General features: G+C 41.0%; 1 protein-coding gene across 6 annotated transcripts in view; it reads right to left on the reverse strand.

Moving 5' to 3' along the window:
• Nucleotides 1-825: 825 nt before the first annotated feature.
• The window catches only part of AK4 (adenylate kinase 4), an 84675-nt gene continuing 59904 nt past the window's right edge, over nt 826-25596 (reverse strand). For all 6 annotated transcript variants that reach the window (XM_007978448.3, XM_073007233.1, XM_038000991.2 and 3 more), the window contains 3 exons: nt 14094-14266; nt 8139-8257; nt 826-6931 (listed from right to left, as the gene is read on the reverse strand). In XM_007978448.3, coding sequence (XP_007976639.2) covers nt 6817-6931; nt 8139-8257; nt 14094-14266 — 407 coding nt within the window. In that variant the 3' untranslated portion in view covers nt 826-6816. The remainder of the gene's footprint in view (nt 6932-8138; nt 8258-14093; nt 14267-25596) is intronic.

Here is a 25596-nt window from a genome sequence, read left to right on the forward strand (position 1 = left end):
CATGAACCCAGGATGTTGAAGCTGCACAGCGAGCCATGATTGCATCACTGCACTCCAGCCTGGGTGACAAAGCAAGACTCTGTCTCAAAAAAAAAAGAGGGGACTGGATGTCATTAAATTTAACACAATCTACCACATTGCCATCCTTTTCAGTTCCCCTTTCCTCTGCCTTTTCAGCAGCATGGACAAGCCTTTAGAACATGTTTCTCAGCCTCCTATGTCAGCTGGCTTCTGGCTGGGTTCAGCTAAGGGAAGCTGCCCCACAGACAGAAGAGTGTGAGGCTGGGAAATGCCAGAGTATTTTTCCCCATCCCTCACTATCTCAGGGAGTTTTGCCTACAGCAGTTCTATTTTCTTCATGGTTCTAGCTCCCATGTGATAGACCTGCTATAGTTTCTGCTTCTGCTGAGTAATCCCAGATGCTACAATCTTAGAATCGTATAATCCGATCGAATTTCCTAATGTGTAAAACAGGGAGAGAATCTGCTCACATTATCTAATTGTTTCAAGAAAAAAAAAAAAAAAGATCCCTGGTTGTCTAGAGGTTAGGGGAAAAAAAACAACAAAGGATGTACATTAAAATTGTAAACAATAAAGTGCTGGACAAATAGGAATTTAAGGGTATACGAGTAAGGCAATATGGTGTAGCAGAAAAGAAAACAGGACTGGGGATAATAATTCTTGGTTCAGGATCTTGCTTTTCTGCAAATTGGAGACAACATTGTTGGTAATGTAGTAGTTGCAGAGTGGCATCAATGAAAGTATTTGTGAAATTTTACATTATCAAGTATAAAAAGCTATACAAACATTCAATGAATTCACTAGTTATAAGCAGAAAAAAACTTTATTTCTATCAAATTCAAAAGTATGAACCTTCAAGCAAGATAATCAAAATAATCAATAATACAATTAACAGGATAGCATATACAGATCAGACTGGAGGTTTAGATACTTTGAAACACATACACCAAAATTAAGAGGGCCAGCAACTGTCCCACCGAGGAAAAGCACTCTGACTCATCATAAACACACAACTTCTGGGAAACTTGAGCTGACATTTCACAGGACAGTAAACCGAAGAGACAGGTCGTCATTGGGTTACAGAACTGATGTGAGCTTGAGAGGGATCACAGTGAAATGCCATTGTAGCTCAACAATTTCCCCAGAGATCTGTTCATCTCAAAAACAAGAATATATAAAAATCAGTAGTACAAATTCTCATAAAACTAGAAAAGCCCTCTAAGCCCTAATATCCTTGGAGCTTACATAAAGACTGAGTTTTCATTTTTCTTCCCTTTACTCTTCTCTAAATTAAATACAAAATAGTTTGTTATTTAGGACATTTCTGACTATATAGCCAAAGCTTTAAAACGAAGACAAGAAGGATTTTATAAAATGAATTAGATACATATCAACCCTAGGGGAATCTTCAAGATAGTCTGCTCCTTTGAAAAGCTTTAAACAGGAAAGCTTTTATTTAAAGAATGACACTGTGCTTCCGGGAATAACCTAATTATTACCAGAGGAAGGTATCTATGCCATACAAGAGCTTTCACCCTTTAGAAGTGTTTTACTGCAGCTCTCTCTCTCTCACACACACATGCACGCGCGCACACACACACAGATCAAATTGGGAAATTCCCTGAAGCATACAGATAATGGCATTTATTCTGGCAAAAACTGTGCATATTGTTACAAGAAAGATAAGGATGGCAAGTATGAACAATTATATTTCAACAGATGCAGGAAGCAGATTTTTTTCACAGTTGAAATACGGCGTCTCAACATCTGGGGCTTGCACACTTCTCATTTGGAAACCAGACTGGGTCAGTTACATGTGGAAAGGAATAACTTACTACCAGACCACATTTCCATATTAAAAGAAGTCTCCATTGCCAGGTTATTTTTTTTTTAAAGACACCAAATAGACCAAGGAGTTACTAAAAATTGAAGGGGATAGTGAGAAAGCAAGTCTACTATGAACAGGACTTCACCTTATGAATTGCCTCTCTAGCAAAACCAACTGCAGAAAGGAAAGACACTGTTAAATGAAAGGCAATAAACGGAATTTTCAGGTGGACACAAATACCTCCTGAAATCCTGTAACCCAGCAGAGTACAGATGAGACACGCCCTCTGTAGATACAGTGTGCAACTACCAGTGTGACTCTGAGTGCCCATTTCCTGTCTCTGCACCAAAGCACCAAAAACAAAGAATCCAGGCTGAAGCAAATATGTTGTTTTATCTGTTAAAGAGAACAGGGAGCTCAAACTAGGAAAAGGGATAAAAAAGGCCCTTTGAATTTCCTGACTAATCCCTATAGGTACATGAAAACCCATTTAAAATAAACAGGATTATTTCCATTTATAATACAAGGAGGCAAGTTGAGATTATTACATAGGTAATTGATGAGGATTTGATTAGCCAATGCATGTAATGTACCTAACATGGAGTAAACAGACAGTACCTAGTGCCTATACCTGAACACATTTGGAAATATGCAGTATTTATTATTTGAGCAAAGACCTCCAGCAGGCTTCAATTCTTTGGACAAAAAGCTAATGTCAAATACTGAACTCAGGTTCCAGTAAACTAAACTTTATAAAAGCACTATTTATGGGTTTGTGCAGGCATTTTTCTAAAGTTATCCGGTCTCAACGTCTTAAATAGCAGGAAAAACCACAGCGGCCCCTCCCTCCAAGAATCCTTCCTCATTCATGGCTATTCTTACCTTTCTCCTTCCCCACCAAAGAGATGGGCACACCTAGGGTAACAATGGAGCTCATCTGAGCTTGGCTGCTGGAGGGCAGCAGGGGAGTGATCCCTGGGGAAGGACAAGACAGGAAGTGAATCTCCCCTGGTTACTGCCTCAACTGTTGCACAACAAGCAGATGGTGGGCAAAGGTTTGGATGTGGCACTCAGAGTCATGTTAATGTGTAATGGAACACAGAGACGTTGGTACAAAAGTCAGGAGCTAACCTGTGTTCGATGCTTCATCATCGCTTGTTTATCTACCAGCATTTTAAGGATTACTTTATCATCAAGACCTTGTTTGGAGTGGGAGTAAGGGGGTGATTTGTTCTAATCTCAGGAAGGAAAAGTGAGCAGGGTCTGGATAGCTCCAAGGAGCTCAAAAGCCTATGTGTGAGCACCATGGCTGGGGATGGCTCAAGGGCAAAAGTCACTTCCAGGGCACAACCCAATGGACACTGAAAGGGTAGTTAAGGGATATGAGCTTGCTTCCTTCATAGTTTAGCCTGGGCCCAAGCCCAGCCTACTCTGACAGTCGTTTATTCTATTCATAAAGGAGGTCTTATGCAGGAAAACTAAGACTCTCTTCTAGCAGCTTTCTTTGCTTAAGCAAAGGAAAAAGAAAAAAAAAAAAAAAGGAACGTCATAAAAAGGTGAACATCACTTTGGTGAGCTCTGCAATTTTTTATTTTTTTAAGAAACAGGGTCTCGCTGTGTTGCCCAGACTTGGGTGCAGAGGTGCAATCATAGCTCACTGCAGCCTCGAATTCCTAGGATCAAGCAATCCTCCTGCCTCAGTCTCCTGAGTAACTAGGACCACAAGTGTACACCACCATGCCTGGCTAATTTTTTATTTTTCTGTAGAGATGGAGTCTTGTGATATTGCCCAGCCTGGTCTTGAACTTTTGGCCTCTGACAATCTTCCCATCAAGGATTCCCAAAGCACTGGGACTACAGGCATGGACTAGCTCCACCATACCTAGACTAGCTCTATTATTCTTGATGTGAGGCCATAAGCAGAACCAAGTAGACTCAAGGCCCTTGGTTGCTTGGACACAAGTAGCTATTAATAACATCCAGGAACAAGTTCAGTCTTCTGAGTCAGGAAAACCTGAGCTGGAGTTCCAGCTACACTGGTCACCAGCAGCAGAAGCCTGGGCAAGATGCTTCACATCCCTGGGACCCCTGTCTTCTTTGTTTATCAATGTGAAATCATGGCTGTTTCATAGGATGCTAGAAAGATTAAATGACATGTTTATAAAGGTCCTAAAACCACACATTTCGCTCAGTAGGTTTTCAATATACAGTATCTATCTTAAGTCTGCGTTAGTGTTGGAGAGTATTAAATATAGCAGCCTTTCCAAGTTCTAAGTCAGTAAGAAGCCTGTTAGGATAATGGAAGCAAACTGAACTAAGAGCTGGGTAGAATGACAGAATGCAAGGTCAGGTTGGCATCTTAGAAACCATCTGAACCACTCTCTTTGCTTAAAGGTGAAGGAACAGCCATGTGTGGCAACAGAAAAAAAAAATGTCCCTTTAATTTTACTTTTGCCAAAACATTTTCAAGATAACTTTAATTTTTACAAAATCATTTAAGGGAAAACTAGTGAGTTTGTTGAAGAAAACCAGAAATAGATTTTTTAAAAGCCACTGACCACGAAATAAGCATTATGTTTCTAAGACCATGAAAAAGGTATTTGTCTCTTTTTGGTCTCAGCTAGCGAGGGAGGGGACACCAAACTGCTCAACTGCTGGACAATCTCAGCAAACACAACCACTGTTGAGACTTCAGAGTGACTCAGTGTTGGCCAGAATTGTCCATTTAGCTGGAGGGGAAGGATGGATGGATGGAGGAGTGAAGTATGGAAGCAGGGATCAGGCCACTTCCCATACCTCTCCCAAACTCTAAAAGCAATGATCACATTGGAGGGTCAGCTAAACACAAAGGGAAGTGAAGAAAGAAGTTTGAAGATTTTCCTGTTTCCAAAAAAGCACAGTCTTTAGTCTTTTTAGTATTCTATAGAATAACTCTCTACCTTTCCTATTTTGTGGAAATTTTATCTATAGCAGAACTACTCTAAGTTGTGCAATTTTCCTCGTATCAGACTTATTTTTCTCTATACCTGGTTCCCCAGCAAACCTGAGCTTTATCTACATATCTGATATGCACCCCATCTCCACAGCTGGCATTCAATTGCAACTCTACATTCTAAAGTGCTCAGAGTCAATATAATGCACTGACGATTCATAGACCTGACTGGGCATTTTCACTGCATAAATCTAAAAAATAAACAATCTCATTATGTTTGAGAGGATGGATGGGGAGAAGACTGGTCTATATTTCCACTAAGGTAGCCAAAAAATAATCACATGAAGGGACAATGGGAGAGGAGCTGGCAAGAGTTTGGGCAGTACTTAGAAGGAAGATGCATTCGTTATCAGACAGATGACATGGCAGTGAATTGACAGAGCATTCACCGGGACATCTTCACAAAGTAAGTAATGTGTTTCAACACCACTAAAGTGTTACAACAGGCTTCTTTTCTTCTCACCAGTATGAAAAGTTAGACAGGAGTCACTCCCAGGAATAGTAAAGGATACTCGCTGGGGACAGTCATGATGCAGGAAGAAGGGATACATATTTTTAAGGCAGCAGGAATAAATTTCATCATCCTTCCCAGAGGACAGGAAGAATTATTCAAGGTGGCCACCAAGTCTGGCAACCAGGCAAATCTTTTAACAAATGGTTTATTGATACTATGTTATAACGAATGACAAAATATTAGTATCTAATTCTAGACTTTATGGCCACCCCACAGGATGAATCTTTGGAACAGAAAAAAAAATAAAGATTTTGTTTTCCCATAATCATAAAGCTGTTATACTCAGTCCAAGCACAGCTAGTACAACATTCTGCTCAACCCCACAGACTCCACTCCCTTTACCACCTATTTATAATATGTTTGGGTCACTCATAGGAGTGAAACACTGTCAGCATCAATAGTTAGCAGCACTTTCAAAATACATTTTATTGTACTGAATAGAAACCGTAACTATTCAATTAGTCTAGTAATTCCAAACAGTCTTATTACTTCTATACATAAGATATGATCTTACAACATTTATGTAGCTAAATACTTAAACTTCCCATGCTTTTTGAGGATTCCCAAAAGACTTTAGGGGGTTCCCAAGACTTTTAGGGTTTTTTTTTTTCCACAATAAAAGAAAGGAACAGTGTCAATCCATGAGAGTCAGACCAGCAGTTTAATAAGATCCTCTTCATAGCTCAGTTCCCGGTGCATACAGAAATTCAATACAACCCCATCACTCTCAGTTCTTAGAAGAATTTGAGAGGGATAAGAGCAATAACTATCAGTTTTGTTTAACGGCCTAAGAGTGAAAACAGATGTTTAAAAAAAAAAAAAAAAAAAAAAAAGGCCAAATTCTTTCATCCCAGGATGTCTGAAAAGGAGAGACTCCATGGAGTGCGGATAGAGAAAAGGAGTTATTCCTACCGGAAAAAAATGAACTGCGGACACAGTCACTCAAGACCAGAGAAACAACCACTGTGAGGAAGCAGCTTCAATTTCACTGTTACCAGGGGGGCACACACCAGAAAGCCTGGGACGAAGTCTGGGCTAGAGCCCTTAGGATTCATTCTCAGGCTTCCTGGTGCTGTAGTTCAACAGCCTTTGTGGGGATGGGGAGAACCAGAAACTATCACCATCATGTGTTAAAAAGAATACCACAGTAACAGCTGTCAAAAACCAGCTGGAGCTGAAGTTACACACCACTTGAAATCCACACTGTACTTGCTTTCTTGTGAAGGGCTTGAGACACGTGCAGAGACACCTTAAACATGTGTAGGTGACCTTCCTTTTCAAAGGCAGAGGAGAGCCTCTTGTGAACTCTTTCTACTCATTTGTTTTCCTATCAGTTCACCATTTCAACTAGAAAAGATGCTGCAAGCTACCTCAGCTAGCTTCTAATTTGGACACAGCACCAATACTACACACACAATTGAATGAATGACCACATCTTCCTGGTTCTTCCATTGGGCAGGGTCAATATGCTTCTTTGGACTGAATAGGTGTGATCTTGTTCGAGAAAAGTGTGTAAACGTAGGGCCAGATTTTGTTCGTCTCCGTCCCGGAAAATTGGTGGAGCACTCCTCGGCTCCTGAAAAACAAAGTCCAACATACAATGGCTTTTTTGGTTTCTTCTCCATATATTAGTGCAGAAGGTCCTAGATATAAAACAAGCATGATCTTATGGTCTATATCATATACCACACTAAGTGCTAAACCAGCCCCTTTCAAAGGTATCAACACTTCCACTGGGTGTACCTAAATAAGGTCATAGCTTTTGCAATTCCGGTATGCTTGTCATGATGCCACCTCTTTTCTCCCCTTTAAAACATATCAAAGAATAGCATTATAGGCACCATTCCAAACATGCTCAATATATAATTTTCAAAAGCAAACCACTGAAAAGCTTTGGTATATTAAAACCCTTATTACTTAATGAATCATGGAACACATGATTGCTGTATCATAATAATATGATCATAAAACTCTCATCTAAAGGTTTGCTAAATTTCCTGGGGACTACAAGGCCAAAAAGTGATTGTAACAGAGAGTATAAACTGCTGTTTTGAATGCACTCAGCATAGAGATTTGTTTGACTTGCATGTTATTTAAAAAATGTAAATATGTTGCCAATATGAAAACTGAGATTTCCCCCAAAACACACACACAGAAAGCCAGACTTCTGCTCTTCCTGAAAAACGGGAATCATTGGCCTGTGTGCCCTAGAATGCTAACTGGCTGGTGCAGCCACCCTGTCCAGTTCAACTGTCATTCAGCTGCCTAGCTTGACACATCCCTCACCATGTTTGAGACTCATTTCCAATACCTGCCCTAGCCCCTGCAGCCATTTGAATTTTTAATCTCTGCTTTATGGTTTTAGCCTTTCTTTGTTAAACTCCCTACAGACACTTCAAGAAGGGACACACCAAAAGTCTCTTCTAATCTTCTATCCAAACCAGATATTTGTATGTGGGAGTATCAACATATGTGGGACCACTATCTCAGTCACTTAAAATTTTAAGAAAATGAAAATAAATCTCAATGTTGTTTTACATCCAGAACAGATAGAGATGATCAGGTTTGGGGTCCTTATGTTCTAACAGTTTCAGGATAAAAGTATGGAAACTTATCTTTCATGTACAGCTCCAGCATTTCATCTGACTTCTGGGAAGGTTTTGGGTCGTTAGTGTTTATCTGTCTTAAAGAAACACTACTCTGCCTCAGCCCAGTGTTCTTCCCCGTAGGCTCCACACCTTTCCAGTCTGTCCTTTGTCATGAAAATATCGAAGCACACTCACTTGTATAATTCAATGACTGGCTTTGCCACGTCTTTGTACTGTCTTAGCCTGGCAGCAACTGCTTCAGGTTTATCATCCTCTTGCTGGACTAATGGCTCACCAGTGATGTCATCAATACCCTACAAATACCAAAGAAAACAATTAATATAGACAACAGTTAAGCCATTTCATAGGTAAAAACTTTTCTGTGCAAAACCTTGTATTCACCTTTGACTCCTACCACATGAAGAATTAGGCCTTGGTGACAGTGTTAATTTTAAGAGTAGTAGAAAAAGAAATAGCACACTTAACAGTATGTTAACCTTATTTCCTGGGAGCTGACATTAAATCTTTATTAACAGTTCAGATCTTTTCAAACATGTTCCAGTGCTGTTGATAAATGCTACTTTCAATTCAGCCTAAAATTCCATGCAACCTCCCCCAACAACAAACCTTTAGACAATGTCATCTTGGTTCTCTAAATATCCCTAAAACTACCTAGTCTTCTAAAATAAAGCCTGAGTTCTTAATGCAGAAAACAAAATCTCAAAAAACCAACTTGGTTTACTTAGGAAAAATACTAATCTAGGAGAATACAGTTCAGTACTATCTCTGCCAGCTTTCCAATTCTATCCTGGAGCTTCTATGAAATTTCCCTTATTCAGGTTATTTTACTAGATCAAATAATGACATACACTGTAGGAACGTACAGAAGGAAAAAAAAAAAAACTGAAGTGACTGTGTCCTCACCTAAATTATATTACTCAAAAGGGAAGCTGGTGTTGATTTGTTAAACCCTTTAGCTTTTCTTATGTGTTGCTGCTTTCTCAATGTAAAATAAACAAAAAATATACCTTAACTGCTAGTTCTGATTAATACAGGTTTTATTTTATTTATTTATTTATTTATTTTATCATTTTTTTTGAGATGGAGTCTCACTCTGTTGTCCAGGCTGGAGTGCAATGGCTCTATCTCGGCTCACTGCAACCTCTGCCTCCTGGGTTCAAGTGATTCTCCTGCCTCAGCCTCCAGAGTAGGTGGGATTACAGGCGCCTGCCACCATGCCCAGTTAATCTTTGTATTTTTAGTAGAGACGGGGTTTCACCACGTTGGTCAGGCTGGTCTTGAACTCCTGACCTGAGGTGATCCACCTGCCTCGGCCTCCCAAAGTGCTGGGATTACAGGCATGAACCACTGCACCTGGCTGGCCTTATGTATTTGATTTGAAAATGTATATGATTTTCTGCAGTGTGTTTGTCTAATTATTTTGCTAGCTTTCTATTCTCCCCAAAAAAATCTCATGAAGCACATTATAATAAAGTTATAGCTGACATCATACATAGGGTTAAATATTGAACACACTATAAATTTGGGGAAAAAGGCAAGAACTCCCCACTCTCATCATATGTAACAACATTTATCAGTTGGGTGGGGCACAGTGGCTCATGCCTATAATCTCAGCACTTTGGGAGGCCAAGGTAGGTGGATCACTTAAGGTCAGGAGTTGAAGACCAGTCTGGCCAACAAGGCAAAACCCCATCTCTACTAAAAATACAATTAGCCAGGCGTGGTGGTGGGTGCCCGTAATCCCAGCTACTCAAGAGTCTGAGGCAGGACAATCGTTTGAAACCAGGAGGCGGAGGCTGCAGTGAAATCATGTCACTGCACTCCAGCCTGGGTGACAGAGCGAGACTCTGTCTCAAAAAAAATTTTTTTTAATAATAAAAAATGACATTTATTTTAGTGAAACTCTTAACCACAAAAATTAAGGAAAAGAGAAATAGAAGGCATGGATTAGAATATGTTTTAAAATGACATATTTAAAGGTGTATTAAAATAGGAATTATTAAATTACCCATGACAATCAGGGACAAACATTCTGAGAATGGAAAATTTATAATAATTAAAAAAAAAAAAAAACCTTGATTTTCAATTTGTTTTAATCTCCCCAGGAATCATAGCTCCTTACAAATTGCAGAATGGACACATTTTGAATTTTACCTCCCATGTCCATGACTATTACTCACCAGGGGAGATAGTCACAAGAAATAAATCTGTCAGAAGGTAGGCCAGAACAGAACCGAGAGGCACAGGCAACTCAACTGGATAATCGGGAACTGGCTATAAATTTGAAATGCACTAAAATTCCATTACAGCTCAGGGCCTCAGGTATATGACTTATTCTTATGATTTATGAGTGAGCCATGTAATTATCACATGTGTATTCCATGGTTGTTAACCCAACATGACAGGAGAGATGGGGATGGGAGAAGGCTGTATATTACCTCTACTGCCACGTTCTTTATTTTACTTACAGTCACAAGACTCAGAAAGTCATTTCCAGAATTTCAGAGCATCAGCAAATACAACCCTGTTTCCAGAAAGCAGAATGATGCTAGAGCAAGGGCGCCCCTCCTTCCCAGGGAACCCGGCCACCACTGACATAGGAGTTAAGAAGAAATCACTTAGGCAGCTAGTAAGGGGATGGAAGTCCTCAGTAAGGCTTTTCTCTTTAATGAAAAGCAACCCAAATCATTTTCTAACAAAGAGCAGCCTGTAAAGTCGAGCTGCAGACATAGACAAGCAAGCTGGGAGCTTGCACGGGAGAATGCTGGCAGCAACAACCGACCAGACGTGTTCAAGATGGCGGCTCCATTTTCCCTTCTCTTTGTCAGCCCGTGTACAGTAAGAAGCAGACAAAAGTCCGCAGGCCAGGGAGAGTTCATTTGCATAATAAGATTAGGGTGGGGCCACCAGCCTTGCCTGAGCACTATGTAAACGTCGTGCCTGATCCAACCAATCTGTGAGCCCTATGTAAATCAGACACCATCTCCTCAACCTGGACTATAAAATCCAGGGCATCCACCACCAGCTGGTCTTTTCCACTTGGAACGCACTCTTCTCCAGAGAGACAGCCGTTTCTCTTTCTCTTCTCTTCTGCCTATTGTAAACCTCCGCTCCTAAACTCCTTGTGTCCGTGTCCTAACTTTTCCTGGCGCCAGATGATGAACCCCAGGGTATATACCCCAGACAACATAGCCACTTCACCACAGCTGGTAGAGTTGATCTAGGTTAGCACTTTCACTAAGGTCTTCAAAAGCAGCATGGTAATTGCAGATGTTCTTTGAGAGAAACCCAGGCTTTGAAAAGCAACTCAGTGGTAAGGCTTTTCAAATTTTATGAGAATCTCTGCATCAGCAGGTCTGGACAAAGCCAAAATGTAAAGCATCTGTGTTGGACTTCAGTGTTCCCATCTGTATTGTCAGAACTTCTTTTTTACTCCCACCCATTTTTCCCCCATCATAGCTTCTTGAGATATCAGGAAGGGATCTAATAAAATAATTGCAGAACTTTTACCTTTTTTGGAGGTGGGAGGGAGGCCAGGTATTACTCTGTCGCCCAGGCTGAAGTGCAGTGGCACAATCACAGCTCACTACAGCCTTGACCCCCCAGGCCAATAGGCCTGGCCCACTTTTACATTTTTAAAAGACTTCAAAAGGAGTGCTTAACTCAAGTGAAAAAGTCTCATTGGGACTTTACTGACACAATGGCACCCAGGAGTTGGGAAGCCATTCTTAGCCCCTTGAAGTAATTTTCTATAGTAATTACTGACTCCATCTATATTCAAGTGTAATAATGTTTCCATAAAGATTAACCTAATAAGACACAATGCCATGTATTCCACATTTGAATGATAACGAGTAACACTACCAACCACCCAAAACTGGAGTTCACTATTATAAAGACAACTCAATCTGTCTTTATCAGATAAATAGTCTTTATCATAAAGATAAACCAAAAAGTCTTTATCAAAAAGAACAATAATTAAGTAAATTTGTTAAAATATCTGTATACCTTTACACATGATTTGAGCTAACTGTATCCATGTTATACTTTGAACCTTTTAAGGGTAATCTTTTTATTCCTTTAGACTTCCCTAGTCACTTAACCACCTGCCCACTCTGCACATCAACTATGATTCCTTTCCCTCATCCAGTTCCAGCCCAAGATACAGCCCTCGTGACTTTCTCCCTGATCTTATAAAGCTAGAGACCAACAGATATAAAGAGGTGTAGTCACTGTTTTACAAAAATAGGATCATTCTGCTGTTTGTACTTCTCATTGAAAAATACTTTCAGGGCCGTGCACGATGGCTCATACCTGTCATCCCAGCACTTTGGGAGGCCAAGGCAGGTAGATCACTTGAGGTCAGGGGTTCAAGACCAGTCCAGTCAGCATGGTGAAACCCCGTCTCTACTAAAAATACAAAAAGTAGCCAGGCATGGTGGTATATGCCTGTAATCCCAGCTACTCAGAAGGCTGAGGCAGAAGAATCACTTGAACCCAGAAGGCAGAGGCTGCAGTGAGCCGAGATCACACCACTGCATTCCAGCCTAGGTGATGGAGCAAGACTCCATCTCAAAAAAGAAAAGAAAAACACTTTTAGAAGATTTCTCCATGTCAAAAAACTATAATGCTTACCTAGTAGAATGGCTGAAATCTACAACACTGACTACACTAAATACTGGTGACAATGTGGAGAAATAGAAACATTTACTGCTGGTGGAAATGCAAAATCAAATAACCAGTTTGGAAGACAATTTTTTCCAGTTTCTCACAAAGCTAAATATATACTTACAACCCAGCAATTACACTCCTTGGTCTTTACTCAAAATAGGTGAAATCTTACATTTGCACAAAACTCTGCACATGAATATTTGGAGCAACTTTATTCATAAATGCCAAGACATGGAACCAAGATGTTCTTCAAAATGAATAAACTGTGGTACATCCATACAATGGAACATTATTCACTTACAAAAATAAATCAGCTACCAAGCCTCCAAAAAACACAGACTGTGTAAGTGCATATCACTAAGTGAAAGGAGCAAGTCTGACAAGCAGACATACTATATGATTCCAATGATATGACATTCTATAGAAGGCAAAATTATAAGGACAGCAAAAAGATCTGTAGTTTTCAGAAGTTTGGGGAAAGTCAGGGAGGAATTAATAGGTAGGGCACAGGAAATATTACAAGACCATGAAGCGATTCTGTATAAGGCAGTAATGATGGACAAATGTCATGTCATTGTGCATTTGTCAAAATCCAGACTATAAAAGAGAAAATGAGAACGCCAATGCAAACTATGAATTTTAGTTAATAACTTTTCTATTATCAGTTTATTAACTGTAACAAATGTACCACACTAATGCAAAATGCTAATAATGGAGAAGCGTGGGTGAGAGAGGGGATTTTCCATTTCATTTTTACGTAAACCTAAAGCTTATCTAAAAATAAGGTGTATTAAGTTTTAAGTAGTGCTAATTCATTCTTTTTACTGACTATATTATATTCCAAGATGGTGTAAATATTCTCCAATTCATTTAACCATTCCCTTATATATGAACATTCATTTGCTTTTTTGAGATTTTTTTGGTTTTGTTTTTTGGCCACTACAGCAACATTGAAACAAACATCAATGTATACATGACCTAATCTACTAATGCTTCCATTTCCACAGCTATTCTCCTAAAAGTAGCCTGAATTAAATATTTACTTAAAATTCGTAATGTACATTGCTATGTTGCTTTAAAAAGAGGCTAGAAATACTTTAGCTAACAAAAATGAGAGTACTACTTTCCCCAGATCCCACCAGCAAGACTTTGTTTTATTTTTCAAATAAAATAAATATATAATTATATACATTATATACCTATATTTATCAGTAATAAATATAAAATTAAAATTTTTATATTTTGATTTTGCTAGTCTAATGGATCCAAAGTGATACCCTATTTAAATACTTAAATGTCCCTTCCCTGACTACTACATTTGAACATTTAAAAAATGTTTTTTAGTCATGTAGATTTATTCTTTTTTGAATGGTCTACTTATATCCTTTTCTCCACTTTTCAATGGAAATTGTTTGTCTTTTTCTTGTCGGGTTGTGAAAGCACTTTGTATATTCTTACATGTACATGAGGTGGATTGAAGTCCAGGTTATATACCCTTCCGCTAGGAGGGTGAATCCAACGGCGGCTGAGACGATCTTTAAGTGTTTCAAATGGAATGTTCAAACTGATCACTAGATCCACTTCACAGATTTTGTCCAGGGCTTCGGCTTGTCCTAATGTCCTAGGAAAACCTAAATGCCAAAAACAATACAAGTCAAATGCGCAAGATATTGCCCAATTCCAATTAGTTCTTGAAACATTTTCAGTGACAGAATTAAATCTGCATATACCATTCTAAAAGGAGCTTTACACTATCTGGGTGATGGGATAATTTGCATCCCAAACCTTAGCACCACATAATAAACCCATGCCACAAACCTGCACATGTATCTTCTGAATCTAAAAGCTGAAATTATTTTTTAAAAAAGAGCTTTAACCAAGAATGTCTACCTCCATAAATGTAATATTAAAATAAAATATGCTATTCTATAACCTAGCTTCTGCATTTGGAAGACTCAAAGATTAAGGAATCACATGATAAAAATGTAAAATGCGCTAAACTAAAAATCACTAAACCAGTCCTGGCTCTAGTCCTTTCTCTGCTCTTAAGTACCTGTGTGACCTCAGGCAAGTTACATCACCTTCATTTCCACTTCTGTTAAAGAAGTGAAGGGAAAATATCATATCTTATATCCTTTGAACACTAGTCGTTTATGAGTAGGTTCTTAGGTTAGCAAAACTAACTATATACATTTATTTTAGAGTCTAAATCAATTAAAGTATGATCCTCCACCCAGACCTTCACCTGACTCTGCACTTTAACCAAAGTAGGCAATCTGATTAATAACATGGTGACTATCATAAATACTGTATTGTATACTTGAAATGTGCTGAGAGCTGATTTTAACGATTCTCGCCACACACATAAGAAATCATACCTATATGAGGTGATGGATATGTTAATTATTAAACCTGACTGTGGTAATCATGTCACACTGCATGTATCAAAGCAACACGTTGTACACCTTAAATATATACACTTACTTGTCAAGTATACTGTGATAAAGCTGGAAAAAAATTTTAAATTGTTTAAGTCTATTTAAAAGATTTTAAAGGGAACTAGAGTTTTAAAATCTATTGGGATACTGCAAAACTTATTCTTCCTACTTTTCTAAATGTGTGGAAATAACAAAATTAAAATGTGGGCTCATGGGCATCTCTTCCTTTTCTGATTTAAGTATAAGCTCTGGGTGACCTCAGGAGTTAGGTCGTATGACCCCAAATTACACTTTTCTTCAGAGACTGACCTCTTTAAATGTAACTCCAGGCTTGGCTTGGGTGGGGCTGCATAGTGGTAACTTTTTCCTAAATAAATCACTTCAGTTTATCTGCTCTGACAAAAATCTTGCTGGATCTAATATCACTTTTTTAAAAATGTCTTTATATCCTAGTTAGGTAAAAGAACCAGGTGGATAAAGAGCTGAAAGTATAATAAAAGATGGAATATCCAGAAGAGAAACTTTAAATCCATTCAGATAAGAATACTAGCCCATCTCTACCCTTCCAAATTGGAAGTATCAAGATGACAACTTAAAAATGAGTATTCATGGCCCTGCAGCACTTACAATTCAAAGAACTCCTTTCCTTACTGTAGAAAGTTGGTGGCTCAAACATGGATGTGCAGCACTGCATTGAAATCCCTAAGTCTGTGTGAATGCCAATCTGATTTCTGAGTGCTCACTGAGTTGAATGTGACAAAATCCACCCACACTACTGCTTCAGATACCTATTGCTTGTAAACTCTCCAATATTCCCTCCAAAGCCTTCCTTACTGCCTGTGAGCCATCCACATAAAATCCCCTCTCAATGCCCGTCAGGTTCTGCCTTTCCCTGGACAACCCATTCTTCACTAAAATGTCAAGATGACAACTGGAATAAAAAGTTGCCTGCAAGGGGAGGGGGGAGCGGGGAGGGATTGCATTGGGAGTTATACCTGATGTAAATGACGAGTTGATGGGTGCTGACGAGTCAATGGGTGCAGCACACCAACATGGCACAAGTATACATATGTAACAAACCTGCACGTTATGCACATGTACCTTAGAACTTAAAGTATATATATAAAAAAAAAAAAGTTGCCTGTAAGGCCAGGCACAGTTGCTCAGTAATCTCAACACTTTAGGAGGCCGAGACAGTGGGATCACTCGAGGTCAGGAATTCAAGGCCGGCCTGGGCAATGTAGAGAGAACACATCTCTACCAAAAATAAAAATTAAAAAAGTAGCTGTTACTGGTGATGCACACCTGTAGTCCCAGGTACTTGGGAAGCTGAGGTGGGAGGATCACTTGAGCCCACGGAGTTCAAGGCTGCAGTGAGCTACAATCACACTATTGCACTCCAGCCTGGGTGACAGAGTGAGATAGTAAGCTCCTGTCTCAAAAAAAAAAAAAAAAAAAAAAAAAAAAAAAAAGAATAAAAGAAAGAAAAGAAGACAGAGAAACAGAGAGAAAGAGAAAGAGAAAAGGAAAAAAAGGTACCTACAGCCCAAACAACCTCAAAATCATCTATAAACTCTTTCCCCCCAAACCTCTGCTGCACCAATGAAAAGCATTTTCTAAAGCAGTAGCTTCCAAAGTTATCTTCATTGGAGTATAGAAAGAAAATATTTGAACCTTGGGGAAGGGGGAGGTCCGTTCTTTTAAAAGAATGTCGTATTAGTGGACAGGCATGATGGCTCATGCCTGTAATCCCAGCACTTTGGGAAGCCCAGGCCGGTGGATCACTTGAGGTCAGGAGTTTGAGACCAGCCTGGTCAACATGGCAAAACTGCATGTCTACTAAAAATACAAAAATTAGCCGGGCGTGGTGGCACATGCCTGTAATCCCAGCCACTAGGGAGGCTGGGGCACGAGAATTGCTTGAACCTGGGAGGCAGAAGTTGCAGTGAGCTGAGTTCATAGCACTGCACTCCAGCCTGGGTGACAGAGTAAGACTGTCGGGGGAAAAAAAAAAAGGTATCACATTAGTGAAATTGCATGGGTAAATAAATAATTTATACATAATTATCCATATATTGAAGATGTAAATTCAACATTTTCACTGATAAATGTAAACAAAGAATTTTAGAGATCCCTCTTCTGAAGACCTGAAATCTTAGCGACAGTCCCTGCCTTGTGTTCTAGCTTCTATGACCTTGACAAGAAAACAGTCTTTATATCCTTCAGATAGAGGTTGACAGTTTGGGGTGGGGTAGGGGGTGGGGTGGGGGACGGCGGGGGGTAACCACTAGAAAAGAATAGGAAGCTCTAAAAGATAATTTCCTCCAACAAATAAAAGCTCAAATCTTATTGGCTAGTTTCCTTGTCTAATGAGGGTACAAGCCAGTCTGCTCAGCTGAGCTCTGGAGCCCTCTGGAGGAGTAAAATGCAAAGTGTACAACATAGGTTGAACTCAGAAAGACAAATTTCAAAAACATGTTGGATAGCACCTGCTACCTACTGGACTCTCACATTCAGACCTGCTAATGACCACAGATGATAACGAATTTCCAGTGGTTTAGACTACAAGCAACAGGTACCTGAAGCTGGTTTAGAAGGAACAACTACAGAAATAAACCATTCTACAACTTCAAGCATTCTCCATTTGATGAGACACATCAAAATCATCAAGGAAGACTCAAAAGAAAAAATCAGGGCCGAGTGTGGTGGCTCAGGCCTGTAATCCCAGCACTTTGGGAGGCCGAGGCAGGTGGATGACCTGAGGTCAAGAGATCAAGACCATCCTGGCCAACTTGGTGAAACCCCGTCTCTTACTAAAAATACAAAAATTAGCCGGGCATGGGCAGGCACCTGTAATCCCAGCTAATCAGGGGGCTAAGGCAGGAGAATCACTGAAACCCAGGAGGCGGAGGTTGCAGTGAGCCGAGATCGCGCCACTGCACTCCAGCCTGGTGACAGAGCAAGACTCTGCCTCAAAAAGAAAAGAAAAGAAAAACATCAGTGATGATGGATGCTCAGATCCTGTCCCAGACTTCCTAGAGTAGAATATCTAGGAGTGAGAGCAGGACTTGGGTATTTCTAATATTTGCCCCTGATTCATGACAAACCACCAAACTTCTCAGTGACAGCAACAGTGCAAGTATAATACTAAACACTCATCCGCCCCATTTTTCTGTCAGGCTTAACTCTACTTCTAAGCAGGTAACAAACCACTTTGAAGAACAAGTTGCCTCTATCTCATTTCATCAGAAGACAGCTGGGAAGGAAAGTCCCAAACACATGCAAATCTTTCCAGATTTATGAAGTCCCTAACTTAGTCACCTGTTTGAGCAGTTCTTTTCCAGAGGCGCTCATGTACTTGTCCAGTATCTTACCTCTAAGGAAAGTAGTGGCAGGGGAGCAAGGATGGTATATTAGTAAGAACAATGTACCAGACATAAGTCAAAGATCTGGGTGCCACTCACTATTTCAAAAGTGAGGAGAAACAGCCTTAAGGTAGACACTCTCAAGACTCAATATAACACATTAGGTATAAGCACATGCTTTGAAAACAGACACACCTGGATTTAATCCCTGGCCTTTACCTAGCCGTAACTATGAGAACTTTGGCAAGTTTCATATACTCTCGGATCCTTAGTTTCCTCAGATACGAAAAAAGGGGCCAGGCACAGTGGTTCATGCCTGTAATCCTAGCATTCTGGGAGGTCAAGAAGGATGGGTCTCTTGAGGTCAGGAGTTCAAGACCAGCCTGGCCAATATGGCGAAACCCCATCTCTACTAAAAATACAAAAATAAGCCAGGCATGGTGGCCCACGCCTGTAATCCCAGCTACTCAGGAGGCTGAGGCAAGAGAATCGCTTGAACCCGGGAGGTAGAGGTTGTAGTGAGCTGAGATCGTGCCACTGCACTCCAGCCTGGGCGACAGAGAGGGACTCCATCTCAAAACAACCAACCACCACCACCACCAAAAAATTTAAAAAAAAAAAAAAAAAAAGCAAGGGCACATTAGTTTGCTAGGGCTGCCACAGACTGGGTGGCTTAAACAATCCTGGAGGCTGTAAGTCCAAGACCAAGGTATCAGCAGGGTTTGTCCCTTCAGAGGCCTCTAACTGATTCATAGATGGCTATCTCTCCTGCTGCCTTCACATGGTCTTTACTCTATGTATCCATGTCCAAATGTCCTTTTCTTATAAGGACACCAGTCAGATTGGATTGGGGCCCACTCTAATGACCTCATTTTAACTTAATCACCTCTTTACAGACCTTATCTCTAAATATAGTCACAATCTGAGGTATTGCGGGGGCGGGGGGAGGGGGCATGGTTAGGGCTTCAACACACGAATTCCGGGTCAGAGGACATATCCGCAACTCAGCCCATGACAAAGGGTAATGCCTACTGCACAGGGCAGTTTGAGGATTAAAAGTGACAATCCCTGCCGGGCGCGGTGGCTCACGCCTGTAATCCCAGCACTTTGGGAGGCCGAGACGGGCGGATCACGAGGTCAGGAGATCGAGACCATCCTGGCTAACACGGTGGAACCCTGTCTCCACTAAAAATACAAAAATTAGCCAGGCATAGTGGTGGCTGTAGTCCCAGCTATACGGGAGGCTGAGGCAGGAGAATGGCGTGAACCCGGGAGGCGGAGCTTGCAGTGAGTGGAGATCGAGCCACTGCGCTCCAGTCTGGGTGACAGAGCGAGACTCCATCTCAAAAAAAAAAGGTGACAATCCCTGTAAAATGTATAAGATGCAAAGTGCTGGGCACGTGGAGAGTGTGCTGGTTAATGAACAGTCGCCGCTGCTTTTGGTAGAGCTCACCTAGAAGCTCAGCTCATTTCCCAATTCAATACAAAAGCAGCAGCAGCAAAGAAAGGCCCTCATCCACCCACATTTAATTTCCCACATTTAATTCCTTTTCTGGGTTTTTTCTAAGAGTTTGGGGAGTCCCTGGTGCTCTCTGTGGCAGTTACAGCTCGGCACGGGTAGTCATTAGTCACAGGGAGCTCAACCCCAGCACAGCACAGAACTTGGGCACAACACAGCCACTACTTCCATAAGCCTCCTTCCCCTGGTTTCTCAGTTTGCCCCTTTCACCACCTACCTGACTCTTTAATAGTAAAGCTCCTTAATCTACTTTCCTGATCCAGTTCAACACCTTATCACAGTGGGGTTTCATTTGGGTTACAGATGGAGTCAACACAAAGACTCACTCTTAAGCTGTTGACAGTACAAGTGTACCTTGAGGCAGCAACATGGCACAACTTCTAAGGAACCAGTGCACGTGCAGGCTGTTAACTGTAACTAAGGATCCAAATCAAGAAAAGTGGCAAATTTGTGGTATTTTCTGTAGTGAGTGCCCTCTTCTAGAAGCATTCACAAAGACAAGACAACTATGCCTTCGAAGGAGCTGGACTACATGGCTTCCAAGTCTGCAGCTCAGCAAAGATAGCCTTTACGCTTCACATATATGAAACTGTTCACAAAGCATTTCTGTAAATTTACTTATCTCTTATTCTTCTCATTAACCCTATGAGGTGGACAGAGAAGTTATTACCCTCAGTTTAATTAAGTTTGGATTCAGTGAAAGCCAACAGCACAATGCATATGACATCAGGTCCTTAGATTTCTCTTTCTATCCAACGATGCTGCTGTATCAGGCATATAAAAAGTAATTGTTAAAAAGAATCCTCCAGCCTGGGCAACATAGTGAGACCTCATCTCTACAAAAAGTACAAAAATTAGGTGGGCATGGTGGTGCCCGTCTGTAGTCCCAGCTACTTGGGAGGCTGAGATAGGAGGAACGCTTAAGCCCAGCAAGTCGAGGCTGCAGTGAGCTGTGATTGTGCCACTGTACTACAGCCTAGGTGAGAGGCCAAGATCCTGTCTCAAAAAAAAAGTTGGGGGGAGGATCCTAGGCTAAGCACAGTGGCTCATCCCAGCACTTTGGGAGGCTAAGGTGGGAACATCACTTGAGCCCAGGAGGCAGAGGGTGCAGTGCACTGAGATCGTGCCTACAATGTTACCCCATCTATCTTTCTTCTACCTACCTAGAGCAGAGCATCATGGTGGCATCCTTATCATCACAGTTACCACTGGTAGAGCATCCCTGATGTGCCAGATATATTATATGCAGAGGAAAAGCCAAAACTGTACAGGCTTGCAAAGGCCTACCCACCTGGACCCCTGCCCTACCACCTCTCTCACCTCATTTCTCTGTCCATGTTTCCATGCCAGCCATACTGGCGTCCTTGCAGCTCTCAAACAGGCAAGCATGTGCCCACCTTGGACATTCACAGTTCATGTTCCCTCCACTTTTGCTCCAGACTCCCATGTATATCCTCAGCTCCTCCAAATCTTGGCTCCAGTGGTGCCTTGTTAAGACTTCTCTAACTGCACTCTACCACATGCCTACAATCCTATTCACCCTTTATTTTCCTTTTGTTTTCCTTCAGAGTATATATCACCATTTGCCATATACGATTTACTTTATAAGTGCTTCTATTCCCACCAGAAGTAAGCTAAATTAGAGTAGAACATTTTAAGTTATTGTTTACTGCTATATCCTTAGTGCTGTAAGAGTGCTTTGCACACAGTAGGTGCCGAATAAAAATATTTGTTGAATGAGCAAATATTATCTCAAAAGTCACAATAATTCTGTCAGGTAGGCCTTATCCCCAGTTGAAAACTGTAAAAACCAAGGCTGGAAAAGTGAAATGACTTGCTCAAGATCACATGATAAGTGATGAACCTAGATTTAAATGAAGTGCTATTTGTCTCTACAATCACATGCCATGTACTACACCATGCTGTCTTCCTCCTGAACAGAAAATGGCAGACTGTGAGAAGCAAATTCTCAGACAGGGAGAAATGCCTGATCCTGACGTCTGTGACGGGCCACTTACGAAACGACTTGAGGAATCCAAATCTTGTATGGCTTCAGGAACCGCCTGATCCAGCACTGCACGTACAGATGATTTTCTTCCCACATACACACAACAAATGTTCTGCACCTTGCTTTTTCTCTTTGGAGATTTTTTTCTGCATAATACATATTACTGTCTCATTCTCTTCTGCAGAGACAGGGTCTTGGTTTGTTTGCTAGGCTGCTCTTGAACTCCTGGCCTCAAGCAATCCTGTTGCCTCAGCTTCCCAAAGTGCTGGGAATCATGCTCTTTAATAACTGCAGACTACAGCATGGTTTGGATAAAGCATAATTTAACCAATCCCCTAATGATGGACATCCAAGTTGTTTCCAGTCAAACTGCAATGAGCGTCTTTGCACATGACCTGAAACACGTGACTAAGGAAAAGTTGATTCACAGTTAGGAATATAGATCCAGGGGCAAGCTGCCTGTGTTTGAGGTCCAGCTAAGCCCCTTACTTGTGACCCTGGTTACTTTACTTCTCTATGCCTATGAAAATAATAATACCTAATTCATAAAGTCATTATGAGAAGTAAATTACTATATGTAAATTCCAGAATAGTGGCTAGCTCAGGATAAACTGCATGGCAGGGGGTGGGCAGTACTTGGAAAAAATGAAGGCAATGTGGGACTGGAGGTAAAAAGACAAACAGCAGGTTTGGGAACAAGAAAGACATGAAGGATAAAGATAGATTTGAGCTTTCAGAAAAGGATGAAAGACACACTAGGAGACAGAATAATAATACCACCACCACCATCACCCAACATGAGATTTTCACATAGGAGAAAGTCCTTGGTAACAGAAAAGACAAGAAAGAAAGTAGCATCCTAAGGGGAAATCTAGGTTCTCTTTATTACAGAAAGTGGAGACTTCTGCAAATAGCATGGGTATGTGGCGAGGAGGGTGGGGGAAACTGTCAGGAAAAAGGATTCCAGAGGGTAAGGTGAGGAGGGGAATCAATAATAGAGAAACCAAAGCAGATATAAAAGAAAGGAGAATAAGAGGATGGCTTACCTTCCTCTCAGAAATGAAAGGCAGAGTTGGAAGTGACTGGCCTCGAAGAGTGCCATTTTCAGGGCAAGTGTGGTGAACTAGATAGACCCAGCAGTGGTCACAAAGGCCCTGGGGATAGGCTAAGGCTGCCTCCAAAGTTTGGGGTGCTATGTCATAGGTGTGGTGTCACAGGTCCTGAAGAAGGGCTTTCTCTCACTCTGGTTAGACATAAGGGCAAGGGCTCTACAAAGTGAGTAGCAGCATTTATTCGTCTACAAGACTTTTAAAATATGGATACTCAGCCGAGAAGAATGGCTAACACCTACAGTCCCAGCATTTTGGGAGGATTTCACTTGAGCCCAGGATTTTGGGACCACCCTGGGTAACGAAGTGAGATCCTGTCTCTACAAAATAATTTAAAATTAACCAGGCATGGTGGTGCGTGCCTTTAGTCCCAGCTACTCAGGAGGTTGAGGCAGGAGGATCACTTGAGTCCAGGAGGGTGAGGCTGCAGTGAGCCATGTTCATGCCACTGCACTCCAGCCTGGGTGACTGAGCAAGACTCTATCTCAAAAAAAAAAAAAAAGAGAAGAAAAAGAAAAACATACTTTTCAGCCACAGATCCTAACTTTAAGGCTTCAGGGCATACAATATGAAATGGTGCCTGAAAATGGTGGAGTCTATAAAGTAGCCTGGGAGCTTTAGCATTCTTTAAATTGATCTACATCCGTGTCACAAGTTGGGCTGAACAAATCAAAGCAATTCAGGCGTAATTCTCACACCAATCAGCTGCCAAGAACAGAACGTCAGATGAGGTACAGTCAGATCAGCACATTTTAAAGCATTTTTAGTGAGGGTCATTATCCAGCCAGCAAGATCCCCTGTGGTCAGGGATCACTAACGAAGTGGAGTAGAATGCACACTCAAATTCTGTCAACAGGTGGCAGCATTTATAATTTTTCCATTTAGAGAGAATTACAAGTTGAAGTATGCTTTTACATTTACTAAAAGGAACACTCCAAGAAAGGCTTTCTAAATGACTGACTAGCGTTATTCTAGGTTCCTTAATTAGCCCATTCCAAACGTGAATATATTCCATTAATTGTTGAAGTAGTAGAAATGCCAACAGCTAACATAAAATAAAGATCATGTTTAAGCATGGACTGCTTGCTTTCCTCCCGTTAGCTCCTCAGAGGGGACTGTTCCACCGCATGTTTCCACACCAGACTATCCCTATTCCTCATCCCCTAACCAAGCCTAGAAAAGCTGCTCACTCTTTTCATTCAAACAGCCAATCCAGACTGAAAGCTGAAATTTTATATTTTTAAATTACTTCCAGAATCTGTCTTGTTATATCACTAATTGTGACATCTACAGGTTGTTTTTTTTAAGACCCCCCAAGATATGTACTAAGTGCAGTGAGATATCATTAAATTCCTGACTGGTATTGCGTTCCCAGCAGTGCTGGCCACTGGGCCTTGGCACCTGCTCCTCCCAGCCATGCCAAGAGCCCAAGGAAAGGCAGCTGAAGCAGGAGGTGCTGCAGCAACAAGCTGAGGCAGTGGTGGGGAATCGAAAGTAGGACACTTCTGTTTTTCTAATTTGGAGTGCATTCACTCTGCAGGAAGGGTGCAGAGCCCGAGTCCACCACCACATTCCCAGGCAGCAAAGCAAGCCCTCCGCCTGATGGAAATGAAAGGGCAGTTCGGAAGGGCAACTTCCAACATCCGCCTGGGGTTGGCAGCTTGTGAAAAGGCTGTGCGACATCAGCCCCCTTCCTACCTCCATTAAGATCTGGAGCTAACATAGTTGCTTCGGACCACCGATCTCTTCCCAGTTGTTGAGTAAGTAAGAACCAAGTTACAAATGCAAGCCATTGTTCATGACACTCAATCACTGAATGATCAGCTTAAAGTTGAAAGCAGGTGGTTGGTTATTCTTCCACAGCCTTCCCTAGCCCAGGATTTCAAATCATTCACACCACCAACTGGAAGCCTTAGTAGCAAATTAATCACCACAAAAACCTGCTTCATAAAGGCCTTTTCTCTCTCCTATCTTATACTTTCCTTATCTATTTACACAATGTTTACTTGTACATTTGTATCAAAGACCTCCAGATTCCATGTCATCCAGTTATTATTAAAAGATGGTGAAAAGCAGCAGCAGCTGTCCTACTATTAAAAAGTCAAAAAACAACAAATGCCAGCAAGGTTGCAGAGAAACAGGAACACTTATACACTGCTAGTGGGAATGTAAATTAGTTCAGTCACTGTGGAAATTTCCCAAAGAACTTACAACTACCAGCAAAACCACTATTGGGTATATATCCAAAGAAAAATAAATTGTTCTACCAAAAAGACACATGTACTTGTATGTTCATAATAGTTACTATTCACCACAGCAAAAACATGGAATCAACAGAGACGCCCATCAATGGTGGACTGGATAAAGAAAATGTGGTATATATATACCATGAAATACTACACAGCCATAAGAACGAGATCATGTCCTTTGTAGCAACATGGATGCAGCTGGAGGCCATTAGCCTAAGAGAACTAGCACAGGACCAGAAAACCAAATACCATGTGTTCTCACTTACAAGGGGT

Source organism: Chlorocebus sabaeus, chromosome 20 (assembly GCF_047675955.1).
Source record: "Chlorocebus sabaeus isolate Y175 chromosome 20, mChlSab1.0.hap1, whole genome shotgun sequence".
Classification (NCBI taxonomy): domain Eukaryota; kingdom Metazoa; phylum Chordata; class Mammalia; order Primates; family Cercopithecidae; genus Chlorocebus; species Chlorocebus sabaeus.